Source organism: Danio rerio, chromosome 12, assembly GCF_052040795.2.
Source record: "Danio rerio strain M-AB ecotype USA chromosome 12, GRCz13ab, whole genome shotgun sequence".
Lineage (NCBI taxonomy): Eukaryota > Metazoa > Chordata > Actinopteri > Cypriniformes > Danionidae > Danio > Danio rerio.
This window is the reverse complement of record NC_141032.1, coordinates 18,039,417-18,058,189: the sequence shown is the minus strand read 5'-3', so window position 1 is coordinate 18,058,189 and position 18,773 is coordinate 18,039,417. Positions and strand designations below refer to the sequence as shown.

The 18,773-nt window shown below is 35.6% G+C and overlaps 1 protein-coding gene and 1 long non-coding RNA gene across 5 annotated transcripts in view; one reads left to right on the top strand and one right to left on the bottom strand.

Moving 5' to 3' along the window:
- Positions 1-2,431: 2,431 nt before the first annotated feature.
- The window catches only part of plcd3b (phospholipase C, delta 3b), a 33,160-nt gene continuing 16,818 nt past the window's right edge, over positions 2,432-18,773 (bottom strand). For 2 of the 3 annotated variants that reach the window (XM_087276017.1, XM_087276018.1), the window contains 10 exons: positions 16,906-17,107; positions 16,307-16,448; positions 15,045-15,197; positions 13,050-13,172; positions 12,072-12,222; positions 11,604-11,720; positions 11,331-11,509; positions 5,957-6,092; positions 3,907-4,056; positions 2,432-3,824 (listed from right to left, as the gene is read on the bottom strand). In XM_087276017.1, coding sequence (XP_087132143.1) covers positions 3,691-3,824; positions 3,907-4,056; positions 5,957-6,092; positions 11,331-11,509; positions 11,604-11,720; positions 12,072-12,222; positions 13,050-13,172; positions 15,045-15,197; positions 16,307-16,448; positions 16,906-17,107 — 1,487 coding nt within the window. In that variant the 3' untranslated portion in view covers positions 2,432-3,690. Of the gene's footprint in view, positions 3,825-3,906; positions 4,057-5,956; positions 6,093-11,330; positions 11,510-11,603; positions 11,721-12,071; positions 12,452-12,656; positions 13,173-15,044; positions 15,198-16,306; positions 16,449-16,905; positions 17,108-18,773 lie in introns of all 3 variants that reach the window. The other variant, XR_015503982.1, reaches the window with a different exon arrangement.
- On the top strand, positions 6,795-9,940 carry LOC147841350 (uncharacterized). 2 transcript variants are annotated; one of them, XR_015503987.1, is made up of 5 exons: positions 6,795-7,187; positions 7,899-8,015; positions 8,107-8,148; positions 8,472-8,558; positions 8,943-9,940. It is a non-coding gene; the product is annotated as an uncharacterized LOC147841350 (long non-coding RNA). The 2 variants fall into 2 exon arrangements; XR_015503988.1 differs by having other exon boundaries at positions 7,043-7,187; positions 8,472-8,602.

Sequence of the window (18,773 nt, the reverse complement as noted above, 5' to 3'; positions counted from 1 at the left end):
TGCTCCATGCTTCAGAAATATATGTAACTTTTAGTTTGTTTAAGATAACTTCAAATAAAACTAAAAGACTTCTGAATTTACGACAAATAATAGGTATAAATGATATTATCAGACCTTTGAGTTAAATAAGTTAAGTAAAAATACAAATGCACTAATAAGTTAACTTGAATCCTTCATGTTATCCTAACTCTAATGAATTGTGTGTATTTTTGCCGTGTGTATTTGTTTACAGTGTGTAATTCACATTTTTTCAAATGTATTTAGTTGTGTAATTAGTTTTTTAGTTGGTAAACAAACGTAGTTGATGGAAATCCTGCCCTTAATTAAATTAAGAGTTCCTCCAATTTTTTTATTTTTTTATTTTTATTTTGAGTGTGTCTCTTGTATGTCCACTTGAGTCTTTAGTCATTTTGAAGAAACGATTAAAAATCTTTTCTGTCAATGCATGATATACAACTCCAAATCAGAAAAAACAGTATTGGGACAGTATAGGAAACACAAAAAAAAAAAAAAAGTAGTGATTTCTAAATTCAGTTTGGCTCGTAGTTTATTACAGACAATACATCAAACATTATTTAATGTGTTCCTCATAATCTTTATTGCTTTTTTCATAATAAACACGTATTCTAATTAAATTGGAACAGTAAAGCATTTACCAGTTTTGCCATTTCTTTTCACAACTTAAAAATGTTTAGGAACCGAAGACACCAAGTGATTCAGGTGCAATTTTGTCCGATTTTTTTTTCTAAAAAAACAAGTCTTGAGGTGTGCAACATTATGAGGTCTTCATTGTCTCATTTTGGACTTCAAATTGCACCACACATTCTCTATTGGAGACAAGTCAGGATTGTAAACAGGCCAGTCAAATACCTGTATCCTCTTCCTCTGCAGTCAGGACTTTGTAATGAGTTCACAATGTGGTTTTGCATTGTCTTGTTGAGATATGGATGGGCGTCCCTGGAAAATAAGGCAGCATATTGTGCTAAAAAATCTCTATTTACTTTTCAGCATTAATGGTGCCATCACAGAATTACAAGTTACAACCCCATACATCACAGACACTGGCTTTTGGACTTGTTGCTGGTAACAGTATGGATGATCCTTTTTTCTTTGGTCTGGAGCACACAGCATCCATTTCTCTCTCCCCCCCCCCAAAAAAAAAATACTTATCCATCGGTCCACAGTATATGTTTCCACTGTGTGATGATTCATCTCAGATGAATTTTATAAAATTGTTGCACCTTCTGGACACTGTTAACAAAGACCTTCCTTCAGTGCAGCTGGTTTTTGTGGATGTTACTATGTATTATGGTGTTTGACAAAGGTATGCCTAAGTAGTCCTGAGTCCATGTGGTGATATCGCTTGGATGAATGACAGTTGTTAATGCAGTGCCGCCTGAGGGATCAGAGATAATGATTGTTCAGCTTAGGCTTTTGCGCTTGTATTTTACACTGAAATTTCTCCAGATTCGTTGAAACTTTTTAAATTTTTCTATACTCTGCTAAAGGTAAAATAATCAAATCCTTCCTATGTTTCTTTGGATAAAATAGTTTTTAAATATTTCAATAATTTCCTTATGTAAATTGTTGGCAAACTGGTCATTCTCAGCCCATCTTTACCCGTGAATAACTAGACCTTTCTTGGATGCTGCTTTTGTACCACATCATAATTACAATCACCTGTTGACATCCCCTGTTTCAAATCACATAATTTAAACAATTTACCTGATTACAAGCCCTAAACTGTTCCTGTGCCAACTTTCCTTGCAATGTGTTGCAGGTCTGAATGACAGGAAAGGATGTATATTTACAAATGAAATGAAGTTGACCGGACTATTTTGTTTAAATATTGTCTACAATGAAATGCAAGTTATATTATTACACTTTCTGTTCAGTCAAATTATGTATTTATTCATATATATATATATATATATATATATATATATATATATATATATATATATATATATATATATATATATACACAGTGTAAGGTAATTTTATGTGAGGGAGGGGAGAAGTATAGTCAAAGATATAATTAGCAGAGTTACACTTTATAAATTTGAGCCAATCGTGTGTATTTATTAAACAGTATGTATGTTTTATTGCACAGCTCAATGCCGAACTCATTAAAATAAGTGTTTGAATAAGCGGTAATAAGCAAGTTTCGCTTGCTGTGAAGTTGGAGTGACCAGACTCGCAAGCCTTCTTAGCAGTTATATACTATTTTTAATAAATAATTTTGATGGAATGGCAGTCAAAAACAGGTAGAGGGAGGTCATGTAAGCCCATTGGCAGTGGGGTTCTTAAACCCCTGGCTATGAGCTTGAAAAAAATCCTTTGCTACTGACAACTTTCTGTCATTTGATGGCTTTTTGTTGTTTTCAGTGAGACTTCTCAGGGTCTCGCTTACATTTGTAGCCTTAAACAATTTATTTAACATGGCTTTATTAACAGCTGTATGACAGAACATTTGGCATTGATTCCCTTTATATAAATGCAACAATGGCCTATGTGGCTAAGTGTGACGTCAAGTGAAGCAGCTTCCAGGTCCAAGCGCTATATTAAACTGTACAGGGAAACTAGGTAATAATGGTAATAATAAATATTTACAAAGTGAATTTTGATTACTCACACAGCTGAAGCTGCTCATAGACTGATTATACTCACATATATACAGTTCACTCTGACGTTGCTGAGTCTTGTTTATCAGTTTTTCGAACATTACATCTTGTTTCCCCTTGCCTTGTTTGTTTATGTTGTCTGTACTGACCAATCGCCTGTGTATTTGACAATGACTCTGGATTGCCTGTATACATCAGTTTGCTCCTGATTGTGACCGTTGCTTGCCTGATCATCTCTATTAAAAAAACCTGCTTTTAGATCCGCATCTCCCTTGTCAGCATCCCACTTCACATTACACAGCAATTCCAAAGACTGTTGTGTACACCAAGATTTTATATAAATTTCACTTTAATGTGAGATATGACTAAAAAGTAATCATAAACTAATATTTTCTCAATTCAAATGATTAGCGTCTTGGACCCGAAAACAGTATTCCAAACGTCACAACTTAACAAGCGGATATGCTTACAGTATATTTCAAAATAAGCAATTCATAGCATTTTAAAGTCATTCTAATCAGACTAACACCAAATATTTTGCAAAATAAAAAAGTTTACAATGAACTATTATGTTAATATGTGATAAATATATCAATTTCAAGTTAAAAGCTATAAAGGTTAAACATATTGAAAAATAAAAGTTAAAAGAGTTGCAGAGCTTTTGTCATGGCAGTATGGCATGTACAAAAAGTCAAATCACATTTTCTTGTCTTTGTGTTGACATAAGTGCAGCAGTTTTCCTTATTATACTGAGTACATTTTAATTGCACTGGCTCAGCTCAGCGATTGTCAACACCCTCTTCAAGTATGCTTCATGCCTGAGTCGGTTCTTCACTTTCAGTAGCTGCATAGAAAGTCATTTTTGTTGAGAAATGATAACTTGCAAGATGCTACATAGACTGGTGCATGTAAAGTCCTGTCATTTGGGATACCTTTGGGATATGCAGATAATAATACATAGTTCAAAATAATACAAATAATACATAGTTCATAACATATAGCTCTCACGTAGTTTTTGGTTACAAAGTTGGTAAAAAAGATGTTCTTGATGATTGAAACGCATGCTTTATTCTCGGGCACTATGTGCGACTACTTTTCTTGTGGGGCTGCTGAATCCAGGTGTGATTTTGACATGAATGAAGAGACTGGAGGGCGATATGCTACAGCCATCTGCATTCAAAAGGCGCACGTGCCTGTAACCTAAAGCAAAGATGTTGCAAATAAGCTTGTGCATTTACCATAGAACAATCTGTGTTCAGTAAAGAATCAACAAAAGATGTACCTGTCCGCAAGCTTGGGAACGGAAGTGTAAACTGGCCAAGAAAATCATTCCTGGTGGTGTAGTCATGGTCCTCGACCATAAAGCGGATTAACACCAGCTCTGGCACATGAAGCTGGAACTTAAAGGTACAGTCCCATCTAGGGTTAAACCCTGAGGATGAAAACATAAAAAAAATTAAAATTAACATTCTAAAGGGGTGGAAATCCTATTTTAAACTTTAGTTGATGTGTAATGTAGTTGTGTGAACATATACAACACTCTGAATGTAAGCTGGGCAAAGTTCAATGCAAAGGGAGACATACCGGCTTTTACAGAGTTAGCTTAGCAAAGCCTACAGTGTATGAAGTTTGGGGACTACAAAAATACATCTGGGTTAATGAAATCATAAACCCTTCATGGTTTGGCATACACCACGCACAGCGAAGGGGCGTGGCCAAAGGCGCTGTAATGTTATAGCAGAGAAAGCTAAAATGATGTCCAAACGCTACTATTCAAAAGATTCTGCTGTTTCTGTATTTTGGCTTCCAAAGTACACATGAATTATGTTAAAAAATATAGCTAGCATTTGACCAAGGACAGCTTCAAGAATCTCTCCCAGTTCAGTGCTGGATTAGTTTCAGCAAAAGTCGTTTAGAAGCTCCAACCATGATAGACGAATCTGTAGATTGCAGGTTAAATTGTTAAAATTGATCTATTACACACATAGTTTCTAGTGTTATTGGTAGTGAGGATGTAAACAATGATGTAAACTATGGGAAATGTTGATTGACATTGTTAACAATATGGCTACAAATTCATAATTATCCATAAAACCGCTGTAAACACCCACAAACTTTACCAGAGCTGCTGTGTCTCTCTATGCGGCCATTTTCCCTGCGTTCTACATCTTAGAAAGAGTATCAGAATAGTTTTTATTGCCAAATGTGCTTTACACACACAAGGAATTTGCTTTGGCTCAAAATGAGAAAAGATGACAAACATTACACAGAGACGCAATAAGACAAAAGCTCTGCAGATTTGTTATAAATAGAAGGTGCTGTGTATAAATGCGTATGAGAACCCTGCTGAAAAATCTAGCCTTAACCAGCCTAGGATTGTTGGCTGGTTTTAGTTGGTCGACCAGCCTGGTTTTAGAGGGGTTTTCTGAGAAGAAAAAAAAACACTTCCAGGCTGGTTTCCAGCCATTTCCAGCCTGGTTTTAGCTGGACAGGCTGGGAGATGACCAGCTAGAACCAGCTTGATCAGCCTAGCCAGGTTGGGAGCCCAGCCAAAACCAGCTATGTCCAGCTTAAACCAGGATGGTCAAGCTGGTTTTAGACGGTTTTAGCTGATCACTTTCCAGTCAGACCAGCTAAGACCAGGCTGAAATGGCTGAAAACAAGCCTGGAAGTGGCAAAAAAACCCCTCTAAAACCAGGCTGGTCGACCAGCTAAAACCAGTTAACCTTCCTAGGCTGGTTTAGGCTGAATTTTTCAGCAGGGAAGGTATTGCATTGTATTGTTATAAGGTGCTGTGTTCAAGTGCATATTAAATAACAAACTCACAAAAGATATGTGAACATTTCATAATACTTACACATGCTTATTCTGAATATATGTGAAAGACACTTGTTAGATTTTATTTTAGAGAGCAGACGTGAGGTTCAGCTGTGTCCTCTTCATTTTCTGTCTGATTCAGGCTTAAACTGATACGGCTAACAGCTACTCTGACTGACAATGTATTTCCACAACGGCAAAGTGTGTGCTAGTAAAAGCATGTCGCTTCCTGGGGAAGTGGAGCTGATCCACAAATCACAGCACATTATGTTAGATGACCAATCACAGCCACTTGAGGGCTTTAGAACTAGGAAATATGATAGATGTTTCATGTTAGCCGAGTAGTATGTAATCAAAGTAAGATATATGAAAGATAACGTGATTTTTCACAAATGAAGCAAAAGCTTACATTACTGCTCCCCATAAACACAAATAAGCCTTAAAAATACACTCTGGACCACCCCTTTAAACAAATTAAAAATAAAAAAATGAACATAAAAAATATGCTTATGTACCATTATTGTTAATATGGTGTGTCTTCTTCGTGCTGTTGTCTATGGGAGCCCCGTAAATTTGGACCCAAACAAGAGGGTCCACAATGGAGCTGAGCTTTTCTTTGTCAGGTTTAGGCAGCTGCTGGGCTGAAATCACCTGGAACGAGACAAATATGGTTACATGATTTTACACACAATAGAAAATATCTGTACATTATCTGTACAAAATGTACAATATCTGTACATGGGTTCCAGCCATTTCCAGCCTGGTTTTAGCTGGACAGGCTGGGAGATGACCATCCGTCTTTCAGATAAGAAGTTAAACCGAGGTCCCGACTCTCTGTGGTCGTTAAAAATCCCAGGATGTCCTTCGAAAAAGAGTAGGGGTTTAACCCCGGCATCCTGGCCAAATCTGCCCTTTGGCCTCTGTCCATCAAGGCCTCCTAACCCTCCCCATATCATGATTGGCATATCATCCCTCTGTCTCCTCTCGACCAATCAGCCGGTGTGTGGTGCACTGTTAGACATTTCTGTAAATTACACAGTTATTTACTGTATTTCACCCAGTGCAATACTGCAAATTCCTTTTACGGTAAATAACTGTATTTACCGTTGCATTATGGGAATTTAGTGTGACGTCGAACAACATATACAGCGATGTACTGTATTTGTAAAAATTTGTGTATTATACTGTATTTTCCACAACTGCTTCAACGCCACCTTGCGGCGATTCGACTACTCTGCACCACATTTTGCCTGAGGACCCTGGAGCAATTCTGGAGGACAATTTATTAGTGTGCCAAAAAAAAAAACATTTATTAGTGTGCCTGAAGAACATACTGGATTTAACAAACTTTACTCTGGTAAGCTGAGGCAGTGTTTCATTTTACAGAATGTTTTGTGGACGAGAATAGAACAAAGTAAAGTATAAAGTTGGCTATTATTATTTTCTCTGGCTTAGCGTTATTTCGCCCATTTGAGAAATATATCATCTATTAAGATGTTACCTTTATTTAATTTATTACATTAACACTACTATTACTTTAAATAAGACTGTTTATGACTATTAGCCATTGTTCTCGTCATATCTTTTTATTTATTTACATAGGAACCGGTGTTGCAGCGGGTTTTGGTTTAGGAGGGAACCAGAGGTATGCAGACAGTTTTGGAGGACACTTAGCACGAGACAACGGTCCGGCAGAGAGTGTTTTCCCCCTGAAGAATATGAATGAAAGACCATCAAATAATCCAGGTAAAAGCGCGTCTGTCTGTGCTGACAACACTCGACATTGATTTGAGCACCTCTATTAGCATTTGTTTGCTCGGCAACATTGGCTGAAGCGATCTTAAAATGGTAATGTTAACTGTTAGCTAAACTGAGCTAAGTTTATACTGAATTGGACTCAAACTCATTTTAACGTGCAACGTTTAACTTATATTGATTTATACTATATATATTAGATGTTGTGAACTTATTTTTCTCTGGTTTAGAGTAACTTATAACGTTAGCTTGAGAAAATAACATCGCGACGTAACCTATAAGAACGTTAACGTAAATCTATACAATATGCATAGAGGTAAAGTTGGTTTTATATTCGCACATTCGTTCATTTAGAAGACTCTATACTGTTTACCATGTTACTTTGAATATTCGATCAGAATTAGCATGCCAGTATGACTTGAAATCAACATTAACACTGTTTATTTGACCGTGAGCATGTTGTACTTTGATAGTCATTAGCTGCTAAAATGATTTCGCTATTTAGAGTTTGCAAATAATACTTTTATGAAATTAAATTATTAAGGGGGAAGTCTGAATCTGCTTATATAAAACCAATTTTACCTCTATGCATTATGCTAATAACCACCTTTTTGCTATTTATTGTTTGCTAATTATTTTTTTATCACAACTCTTGACATTTGGTTTAACATAATTGTTGCCATTATATTTTTTTCTGTTTAGATATGGCACTGGCACAGCAGCAGGTTTTGTCTGAAGAAACAAACACCATTTCGGAGGAACATCTTGATCAGCACAGCCTTATGCTTAAAAAATAAGCAAGACCAGTAAGCAACCAAGGTAAACAAATAAAAAAAAGTTGTGTGGAGGTTGTGGATTGTAGCATGGTATTCTTATCTGTATTTTTGGCTTTTTTATGGTCTCAATATAGAATACTGGGAGCCTGCCTGTGCAAACTGGACCTCATACAACAGTAAGTACTGTACATCTATTTGTTTCTCAATATAGTAACGTTACTTTTAATACAAAATGTGTCACATGTTTAGTTGCTAGCTAAATAAAAAAATCTTTTTCCCTTTTTTATTAAACCATTTAGTAGGGTTTTTTTTTTCATCTTTGTTTATAATATTTTGAGCAGATTGAGGTCTGTCATGGGTCAGACATTTCAAAATACAATAATTAGTATTGGGATACATGCATTTGTCTATGTATTAAATGTCTTTTTCCCCATTTCATGTTGCCTAAATATTTTGTAAGTAAATAAAATAATAAATTTTTTTGTATAAATAATTCCAGAGGATGAAACAAAATGCACAGCAACAACCAGAGTGAGCCAGAAGATAGCAGGAGAAGTAGTGAAGAGAATGACAACCATGAACAACAGTGAGTTATCCTTCTTTCACCAGCTAACTGAGAACTTGGATTAGGTGAGACACTCTCAATAGTTTTATCAGTATTCAGTCAGTTTTAGTTTATTAGGAATACATAAAACAAATAGTCTAATCTGTCCTGCAGTGAATCAACCCATCACAAATGCTACAATGTTTTTGTAAAACCTTGTTAGGGAAAAAAATAAACAGGACATTCTGGTTAGTTATCTTTTAAACATGGTAGTGAGCAGGTTATGAGCAGGAGCCAGTTGCTCAGTACCTGCTGAAAACTACCCCAACCTAGCTGCCATGCTTCAAAATAATTAACCAGTATATGATTTATTTTTTTTAAACAAGCTTCTTCTATGCTTATGTTAGTCTGTTTGTCCTTATCCAGAGTTCTTCATAATCCTGGACTGGGCCAAATCCTGACCAGATGCTGTGGTGGTCATGGAGGAGTGAATCCTAAAAAACACACGTGATCAATGAGTTTCCGCATTGATCCAATGGGCCAGCCTGACCACCCGCTGGTGAACTTTCAAGCCTCCGGTGCCTAGACTGCGGCCTTGCACAAGTTTGGCTAGAGGAGAACTGGTCGTGTGCCCAACTGAGCCTGGTATCTCTCAAGGGATTTTATTCTACACTTTCGTCAGTTGGTGAAGTTTGTTCCATGCCACTGTCGCCACTGGATCGCTTGGCTACGATTGGTGGATCGGTGGATTTGCTCTTCAGTGTTTGGACTTTCAGCAGTAACATTTACTACTTCAATTCTGAAAACTGGACTGAAGCAGCTTCAATTTACAAGAACTTCTATGTTAAGCTGCTTTGACATCATTGATCTACATTGTAAAAGTGCAATAGAAATAAAGATGAATTGCATTTGAACATGTGAATTCAGACCTTGTTGAGCATTTGACACCAGAATTAGTAATATTTTAAAGTTGGGTTGTTTCTGAGTCGGCTAATAGTTACAAATATTTATTTTTCCAACAATATGCAATTCAGAAGTTTAAATTTTTATTGTACATATATGTTCTAGTGCTTTGTGTGATTTATTTATTTTTAATGTGTTGATTTTATTGCTTAATGTAATTTTCACACATTTTCCTTAAATGCTTTAAGCATTATTAATGTTTTAAAGAATGGAATATTTTGTAATTGTGTCTGGTTTAATGTCAGTAGTACTTAGTACAATTGGGTTTTTTTTTTCTCAACAATATGCAGGTCAGACACTTAAATCAGTTTTGTACATGTATGTTAATGTGCTTTGTCATTTTCAATGTTTTTTTTCTTAAAATAAAATATTTGAATGATTGAGATGTAATGTTTTTACACATTTTTAAGCTTGTTTTAAGCATCTCCAATGTTTTAAATAAAGAGTGTTTATTTTGTTAATATTTTGTAATTGTGTCTTTTTTTAGGTCTATAGTATTAAAATAATATTAATAAAATTATATTATAAAATATTTAGGACAAAATGAAAAGGTTTACAGTAGCTAACTGTTAACTTAGGTTTTTACAGTAGTTAACCATTTTCAGACACTACGGTAACATGCTGTAAACGGATTTACAGTTGTATACTGTAAATCTAAAATACAGTAACTTACTGGCAACAGTGTTGCCAGTAAGTTACTGTAAAAACCCTTTGAAATGTCTAACAGTGTGTGCGGTCTGGTGCAAAATGGCTGAAGTCGCGTCATCCAGGTGGATGCTGCACACTGGTGGTGGATGAGGAGATTCCCACCATTGTGTAAAGCGCTTTGAGTGCCCAGAAAAGCGCTATATAAATGTAGGGAATTATTATTATTAGATTAGCAGTTTTCCATAATTTGTGTTGAATGTTTATATTTTTTTTAATTACCCCTGCTTATTTATGCTTTTGGAATTGCATTATGGGACTTTGATCTTTCTTCTAATAAATTTTAACCTTGAAAAATTGGGAAAAGTGACTTTTATTGTTTAAAAGTTCAAAGTGAGGATGATGTATATTATGGTACAAAAACCTTGTAATAAACTGCCAGTACATTTTATTATGTTATTTTACAGACTTATTTCTTAATATGTTATTTCTTATACATTTTAAAACTACTAAAATGTCAATAAAAGTCACTCTGCAGACAGAGCAGAGATCAAGGTCCCAAAATGCAATTCATAAGCATAATTAAACAAAAAAAAAAATTGTGAATCACAAAAAAAAAAAAGTGTGAAACCCTTGTGAATCACAATAGGTTTTACAGTGTTTGCTGCAACCTACTGTACACAGCAAGCATTTTTTTTTGCTTTTAAAAGATGTGTATATCTAAACATATCCGTCTTGGCTAAAACGAGGCTAAACTTGGGCTGTCAGTGAAAATCTAATAGATGTCACGTCTAAGAATAGGCCAAAACTAGACTAGTCATCAATAAACAGAAATGAATGACTACACATATAAAGTCTAATCTGTCTAATTGACGACTAGTCTAGTTCTCGGCTATTCTTAGTTGCCTATTAGATTTTCAATGACAGCCCAAGTTTAGCCTCGTTTTAGCCAAGCTGATCTATTAAACACAAAACTGTTTGCTGGATAATGTATTCTAAAACACTGCATGGAAATTGAGGCTGCCACTATTTTACTGATTCATTTAAATTTTTAGACTATTTTTCCCAAATATATCTGCAAGTCAAATGTGTTTACTTTATGGCACTCAACTTCAGTATTTCAAATAATTTGTTCTAGCTGGAAATAGAGAGGCAACAGATGTGAGGTTTTGTTTTCACAAAGACTGCTCTGTTTAGATGGTTTACCTTGATAGTTAGTAGTGTCGGGTTGTAGCCAGGACCTCCCCCAGTGTTTTCTGGGTTAAACTCTGAATCAGGCTGGCACATAAAGCTTGGTTTTAGCACATAGCCGCAATTTCCGTTTGCTAAGAAACGGCCTCTGTTCAGATCCATCTCTTCAGATTGGGTTTGGAAGTTCAGTGCCACTGCAAAATAGCTTTTTGTCAGTCATTTATAAATATGGACTGTCATTTTTACATTTTTGCATGGTCTGCACATTTTTCTTCAATAAATGTTTACCTATCTGGCAACCAGCATTCCACATGTCCTGAGGGTTGTAGTTAGAAGACTGCACCCTCTGACCAGATGGATAGATTCGGCTCAGTTGAACACTGTTGTGACGTACAAACAGTTTTCCTAGACACACACAAAGAAAATTTAAAAAAGAAATTGGCATCCACAAACATAAATATTCGTTTGACATAAAATGCCTTCACTGTATTGCAATTTTGGAAACAAAAGCATTATTAAAATATGAAAAATAATATGTAAAGGAAATAAAACAAATCAAAATCACTTTAATATCACTCATGAATACATAAGGTATTTATGTGCTTTTTTGCCAAATTATGGAAAAACTCCTACATGTGTGTGGTTTAAACATATGAACATTAATTATGAACAGACCAATTTTATTCCAAAACATGTTTTAAATCTAGTTTCCATTGTTATACAAAATTGTTATAAACCTAGTATTACATATAGTACCTGATTCTTTGATAAGTTTCAGCGCATCACTCTCAGAGAAAGAGGACATCTCGTTTGGAGCTTTCTTGGCGGATGGATCAAACTGTTTAAAGGCAACACTGGAGGTATAAACCACTAGATCAGAAAGTTCAGAACTCAACTTACAGTCTCTCTGAGGAAATGTAAAAGGAAAAAAAAAAAAAACAAACTGTCAAGTTGCTGACATAGGATTCAGCTAGAAAAACAAAAACACACAGAACACTAGAACCATTGACACTACTGTATAAGCATATAAACTGACCAGCCACTTTATTATGTACACCTGTTCAACTGCTCGGTAATGCAAATTTCTAATCAGCTAATCACATGGCAGCAACTTAGTGCATTCAGGTATGCAGATGCTAGTTTACAATGATAGTTTAAATGATAGTTTACAATAGATGATTTTAAAAACGTTGCCTGGTCTCAGTCTCGATTTCTACTGCCACATTCGAATGGTAGGGTCAGAATTTGGTGTCAACAACATGATAGCATGGATCTATCCTGCCTAGTACCAACAGTTCAGGCTGGTGGTGTATTGGTGTGGGAGATATTCTCTTGGCACACTTTGGACCCATTAGTACCAATGTCCATCCCACAGTGTACCCATTTTCCGATGGCTACTTCCTACTACTATTATGGCTACTTACTATTATGGAAATAAACTTTGTGATATTTCAAAACAATGCCATGTTAAATGCATACCATAATCACAGCTAATATATTCTAAATATGGTCACTATCTGATCCTGAGGGGGGAAAAAAAAACTGTAAAGTGCTCTGCAAATGTGGGAAATTTGTAAAATAAGTGAGGTATTTGGAGCATATGGATTCTTGATTTTTTTTAAGGTGAAGATACTTAAGTTTAATGATTTGGTTATGTTTAAACTTTTTTTTTTTGTCTCTACAGTATGGTAGACACATTCTACCAACACATTCTGACCTAAAACACATTCTGACCTTCTCTGGTTTAGGTTTACAATCAGCTTTAGATTCATCATCTGAGGAGCTTGAGTCGGAGCTGGAGCTGTCCTGCTCCACTTTGATCTTCTTTGCTTTTATCAAAATCTTCCCTTTTAGATCCTGCCAGAAAAAGAAGAACAATAGTCATTTGTGTAATCCAGTTCCAGTTAACATGCAAAACAATCTAGAAAAACATCTGATTTGTTGGCCCCAACTGCGCCTGGTTTATTCCAAGGTTTGTTCTCCACTTTTATCAATTGGTAGTTTAGGTTCCTTCACTCTGTTCTTCAGTGTATTGTCCTTGAAGAGTGACATTTGAATTTAACTGGACTGAATCAGTTCTTATTTAATAGGAACTACACAAGCATTCTACCACATGCTCGCCGTCTGATATGATCCAGTGTTTCAAAATCTGAAATAATGTTATGGCTTTTATTCTTTTTCCTCTTTTGTTAAGCTGCTTTGACACAATCACATTATAAAGCACTGTAGAAATAGATTTAAAAGAAAAAACATTTACATTTACTTGTTAACGAACTCATATTTTAACCTTTTTACAAGATCTTGGTTGGTCTTTGGAAGTCTTTGGAGTCTCCAGAATGTGTCTGTAAAGTTTCAATACCAATCAGATTATTTATTATACAATGCAGAAAATGCTTTATTATATTATAATGCAGAAAGAAAGAAATTTGGAATCAGAGCAAAGTGTTGCTGTTGTTTTAGCCTGTGCTTTTAAATGCAAATGGCCAGGTTCAATACTCTGTAAACAAAACATAAACTAGCACTGCCATGCTGATGACCTCCAACTATATTTTCCAATCAAACCAGGGAAAGAGATTTTTCATTAGACAACCTCTTTCTGCCAAAATGATGTCAAGACCTGGGGTAAGTTTTGGAAAACCATCATTAGCCAACTAAGGTTGCAAGGTAATATTTAAAAGCAGAATCTAAGTTACGTCTCCAAAGCTAGAGAAAACAAAATATATAGCATACGTTAATGGTTTTAATTTATAGTAGGCTATTTATTAAGAAATGTTTCTGTAGCCTACTGTATATGACATGGACCAATTGGTTACAACATTTCTGCAGTGGTTTGAATGCATCAAAGTTGTAAAGGTAGACTTTTATTTTTTTTAAAAATAAAATAAAATAAAAAATATCCTAAGTAATAATAATACACTAATGATAATAGCTTAATTGCAGTTGCAATTGTTTATTTTGCACTCAGTGTTTATTTCAAGGTTCATTCTTCAGGCTGCCTGCGCTTGCAGTTTTCAAAATAATTATCTTAAGCTTTTTCGATTTGCTGTATATTGGTTGCGTTTAATTTAGTTAATTTATATATTTGGCCAAGAAAAAATTTGGGACTATTTTACTAAATTTTATTAACAAATAATAAATATTCAGCTAAGCTGTTTTTCCCCCTGCACATTTATAAGCATATCATTTTTCGATGCAATTCATGCATGTGTAAGATCTTAATATAAAATTTTACGTTCTGTTCCTCCAACTCCCCCAGGATTTCTACCAATTGCATACGCCATTTGCCCTACAGCTCTTCAAACCATAGCAAATGTTTGCTTTTAAATCTGTAGCACATGGATTCTGGATGGTCCCTTTGGAAACTGATTTGTCTATTTTTTTTCACAAAATGAGGTTGTAAAAAATAACTTACTAAATTACTACTACATACTAAAACTTACTAATTACTGAATTACTTTTGTCACACTGTTTGCTGGCCATCCGCACTCCTTCCACTGACTAACAAATGACATTGCTATGTCATTCTCCCATTTCTTGCACTTGCTCTCGATTGCTAACTTGCACATAAACACACAGCTCCTGGTGAATCATTAAGAGTTCCTTTCACTGGAACTAAGTGACCCCTAAACCCCAAAAGGACCCTCACTCCACCCACCCCCCTTTACCGAACTTCACACTTTAATTTAAGATTACATCTGAACTCTCTTTAGAAAAGGCAGACTGCATTACCTCTGGTGATGGCAGGTATTGAAGTGGCTTGTCATTGAGAGGTTTGCTGAGCAGTTTGTCCCCCAGAATTGAGCGCAACTGCTGGGCCATGATTGTCTGTTGCTCCACAGAGCAGTGGTTCTCCAGAGACAGAATAAGAGGATATGGAGAAGTCTAGAAAACAAGCATTTTCATTATGCATTTTTTTTTTCATTTTACTTTTTTTAATCCCTTATTTGACATTATTTTGAAGAATGAAGGAAGACTAGTGCAAATTATTTATATTTTACATACATTTTATAAGATTTATGTTTAACTTTAAAAATAATACACTAAATATAACAATAATAGGAATCTTATTGTACCTTATTATATATTTGCACTTGAAAATGCAGAAAAAGATTTTTCAAGCTAAACATCCAAGATGTCTGACAAACAACCAACACTTTGCTTTATTTACCCCAATGAATGCATAATTTAGTCAGATGAAAGTGAAAAAAACACTTCCTGTGCTCCAGGGGTGCCTGCAGGATTTTATACAAAGGTACGCAAATATCCAGCAACATCCGCCCCATCATCCCTTATTCTTATTTCAATCTCAAAAAATACTGATGATTGCTGTCATAGGTAACATTATTTAAGGGCATTGCTGTAAGTGAGACTGAGAAAATGAAAGCACGTCACTGTATCTTAATTTTAATATAAATTTAGTTGGTCAGTTATCTACTAGATAAACAAGAATAACGAATAAATTCTAAGGTGAAATGCTTTAAAATAAGTGTCGAATTCTTATGGAAGGGTGAGAGACCTCAGAAACTCGTTATGAGAATGACTATGTCTGCTTATTTGTGCCAGTCTATCAGATAAAACTGTTTAAAACACCTTGAATGGTAGTGGTTCCATGCAAGGAGACTACGCAGCCACGGGCAGGCCCAGGAGTTGCTGATGAGACAGTAGTCTTCACCCCGTGTGGGGAAGCATAATTTGTCTCATTAGTTTTAGGCCTTTTGGCAAATGTCTCAATTAGGTTTAGCTGTTTTAAAGAGCATTTACTCACTTTGAACCTTGTTTTAAACAATAGCTAAATTGTAATTTTTAGTGTGCTGAAAAATCACCAGCAAAACTTAAGCCAATAGATTTCTTTACCCATCTTCCACCATGCAAGTACATACACATTTTAAAAAAACCTCAAACATTTATAATCAATTTAAGTGATGCAAATAAATAAATAAATAAAGCAGCATTCACAGACGTAAGGCTACATGCACCACTGCTGTGCTCACCGTGAAAGCATATTCAGCGATGATCTTCACCACATCACTAAATGGCACTTTGGATGTGAGGGTGTGCCCATGGTAAATAACTGGCTCATTTTCTCCATCCCAGCAGTCCAGCTCCACACAGCGACAGCCTTGACTTAGAGCTCTGTGCCACAAACAAACAGCAGCACTTTTTATAGTATTTGCTGAATATTGACATTTCTGTATGAACGCTTTCGCTGAAAAGGTGTTCTCATCCACTATGCATGTAAATGTGTACACTCAAAAAAATGATGGGCTGTCGTAGTCCAACATTGGGTAAAATATGGACAATCCCATAATTGTGTTAAATTTAAATGACACTTTTAACCCAGTGTAGCAAGTGGGTCAGGTCTGAGTAAGTTTATCTTTGACTTTCACTTTTTATTTAGGCTACAGCCATCCATTAGGGGGCTGTCCCTGCCTGTTGGATTTATGTTTATTTTCATAATTAAAATCATTTAAATTCATTGGTTCTCTTCCTCCTTCCCAATGGCCAGGGAGCCGTCAACATAATTAAAGTTAGGTTTGTCCGTGTTTGACCCAATGTTTGGTTATACCAATATGTGTATGTGTCTGTGTACCTTATGTAAGGGTGAACGCTACTATCACTGATGAGCTGGTCTTTAGTGAGGTAGGTGTTGTGTGATGAGGAGATAAAGTAGTGACTTAATGGGTGGCTCATGTCCTGGTATACTCTTCTGTGATCTGGGTTATACACATCATTCTCCTTAGACAGCATGTACATGGTGAAGCCATTCGCTGTCATGAATTGGTTCTTCTGGGCTGGATGGGACAGATTACATACATACATTTATTTAGGCTGAAATTTAATGTTAACATAATAGACCCTTAGGGGGGTCTTAGGCAAACCCAGAATGTGTCTGTGAAGTTTCAGGTGAAAATACCCCAAAATTTCTAAAAAATAATACAAGTCTGCCGCAATCGAGTGTGTCCCATTAAACAGCAAATGAGATGAGAAAGCAGAACTTTTACATGCTATTCTGACAAAAACAAAAAACAAACATAAACAAAGAGGTTACAAGTTCTAGACTGTGCCAGGTCATTTGAGAAGAGGTAACATATACATGTGCTAAGCTAAATGTCAGCATGAATGATGTGGTACACACAACACATTTGATGGGGAAGTGCAAATTTTACCTCAAGGGCATTTACCATGCAAACTGAGGTATTTGTTTATTTTTAAGTGTAATGAATGTGTTCTGCGTTATGGCAACAAACATTCAGTAAAAGCCTGTTTGTGACTAAGTGCATTGTATCACTAACCTATCCCACAGATGCAGTTTGTCAACATAAGAAGATAGAAGCAAATGCAGCTCAGTTTAACTTAAAAAGAAATTTGATGAATGAATGCAAAGAAGTTAAATTTCCATAATAGTATATAAGACTATATAAGAATTATTAGCCCCCTTTTAACTTTTTTTCCTTTTTTAAATATTTCCCAAATATTTAACAGAGCAAGGAAATTTTCACAGTATGTCTGATAATATTTTTTCTTCTGGAAAAAGTCTTATTTGTTTAATTTCGGCTAGAATAACAGCAGGTCAAAATTATTAGCCCCTTAAAGCTAATTTTTCGATAGTTTACAGAACAACCGTCATTATGTAATAACTTGCCTAATTACCCTAGCCTGCCCAGTCAACCTAATTAACCTAGTTAAGCCTTTAAATGTCACTTTAAGCTGTATAGAAGTGTCTTGAAAAATATGTAGTCAATAATTATTGACTGTCATCATGGCAAAGATAAAATAAATCGGTTATTAGAAATGAGTGTTATGTTTTCTAAACTATTATGTTTAAAAATGTGTTGAAAAAAATCTCTATGTTAAAAAGAAATTGAGGAAAAAACAGGGGCTTAATAGTTAAGGGGTGCTAATAATTCTGACAACTGTAAATAAGACGTTTTGCTCTAAATTATAATTGAAGATAGTTAATCACGCTTGTGTGTGAGTACAAAACGTGCCTGAGTCCGAAACTGAAAGCGAGACGTATCTTTTAAGGGGACTGTTTTTGTCTGATACAGATTTATTAATCATTCCCACTGTTCAATGAACACAAACTGTTTTAGTTTTTTAAAGACGCAAAACCCTCACTGCACGACAGCTGCACCTTCAGCAAACCTTCTAATTCCTGCAGCACGAGGACTTTATGATTGTTTATGAGCGTCAAAAGTGGCTGATCTGTTCGGCGAAATATTTGACATGACTAAAGCGATCAAACGAAATCTCCACTGTGCTGAGCGAGAACGCTTACTGAACAGTGCATCATTGATGACTTAAGCGTGCTCAGGCTCGAATGTAATGTGAGTACGGGCCGTCGGAGGAGACGGGAGGGGGGGACAAGCGTGCTTTGGCCTGGTTCAAGGTAACTGTACAGAGTGTAAGTACGCCCTTAGTCTACAGTATTTTTAATAAAAACTGATTGTAAGAAAC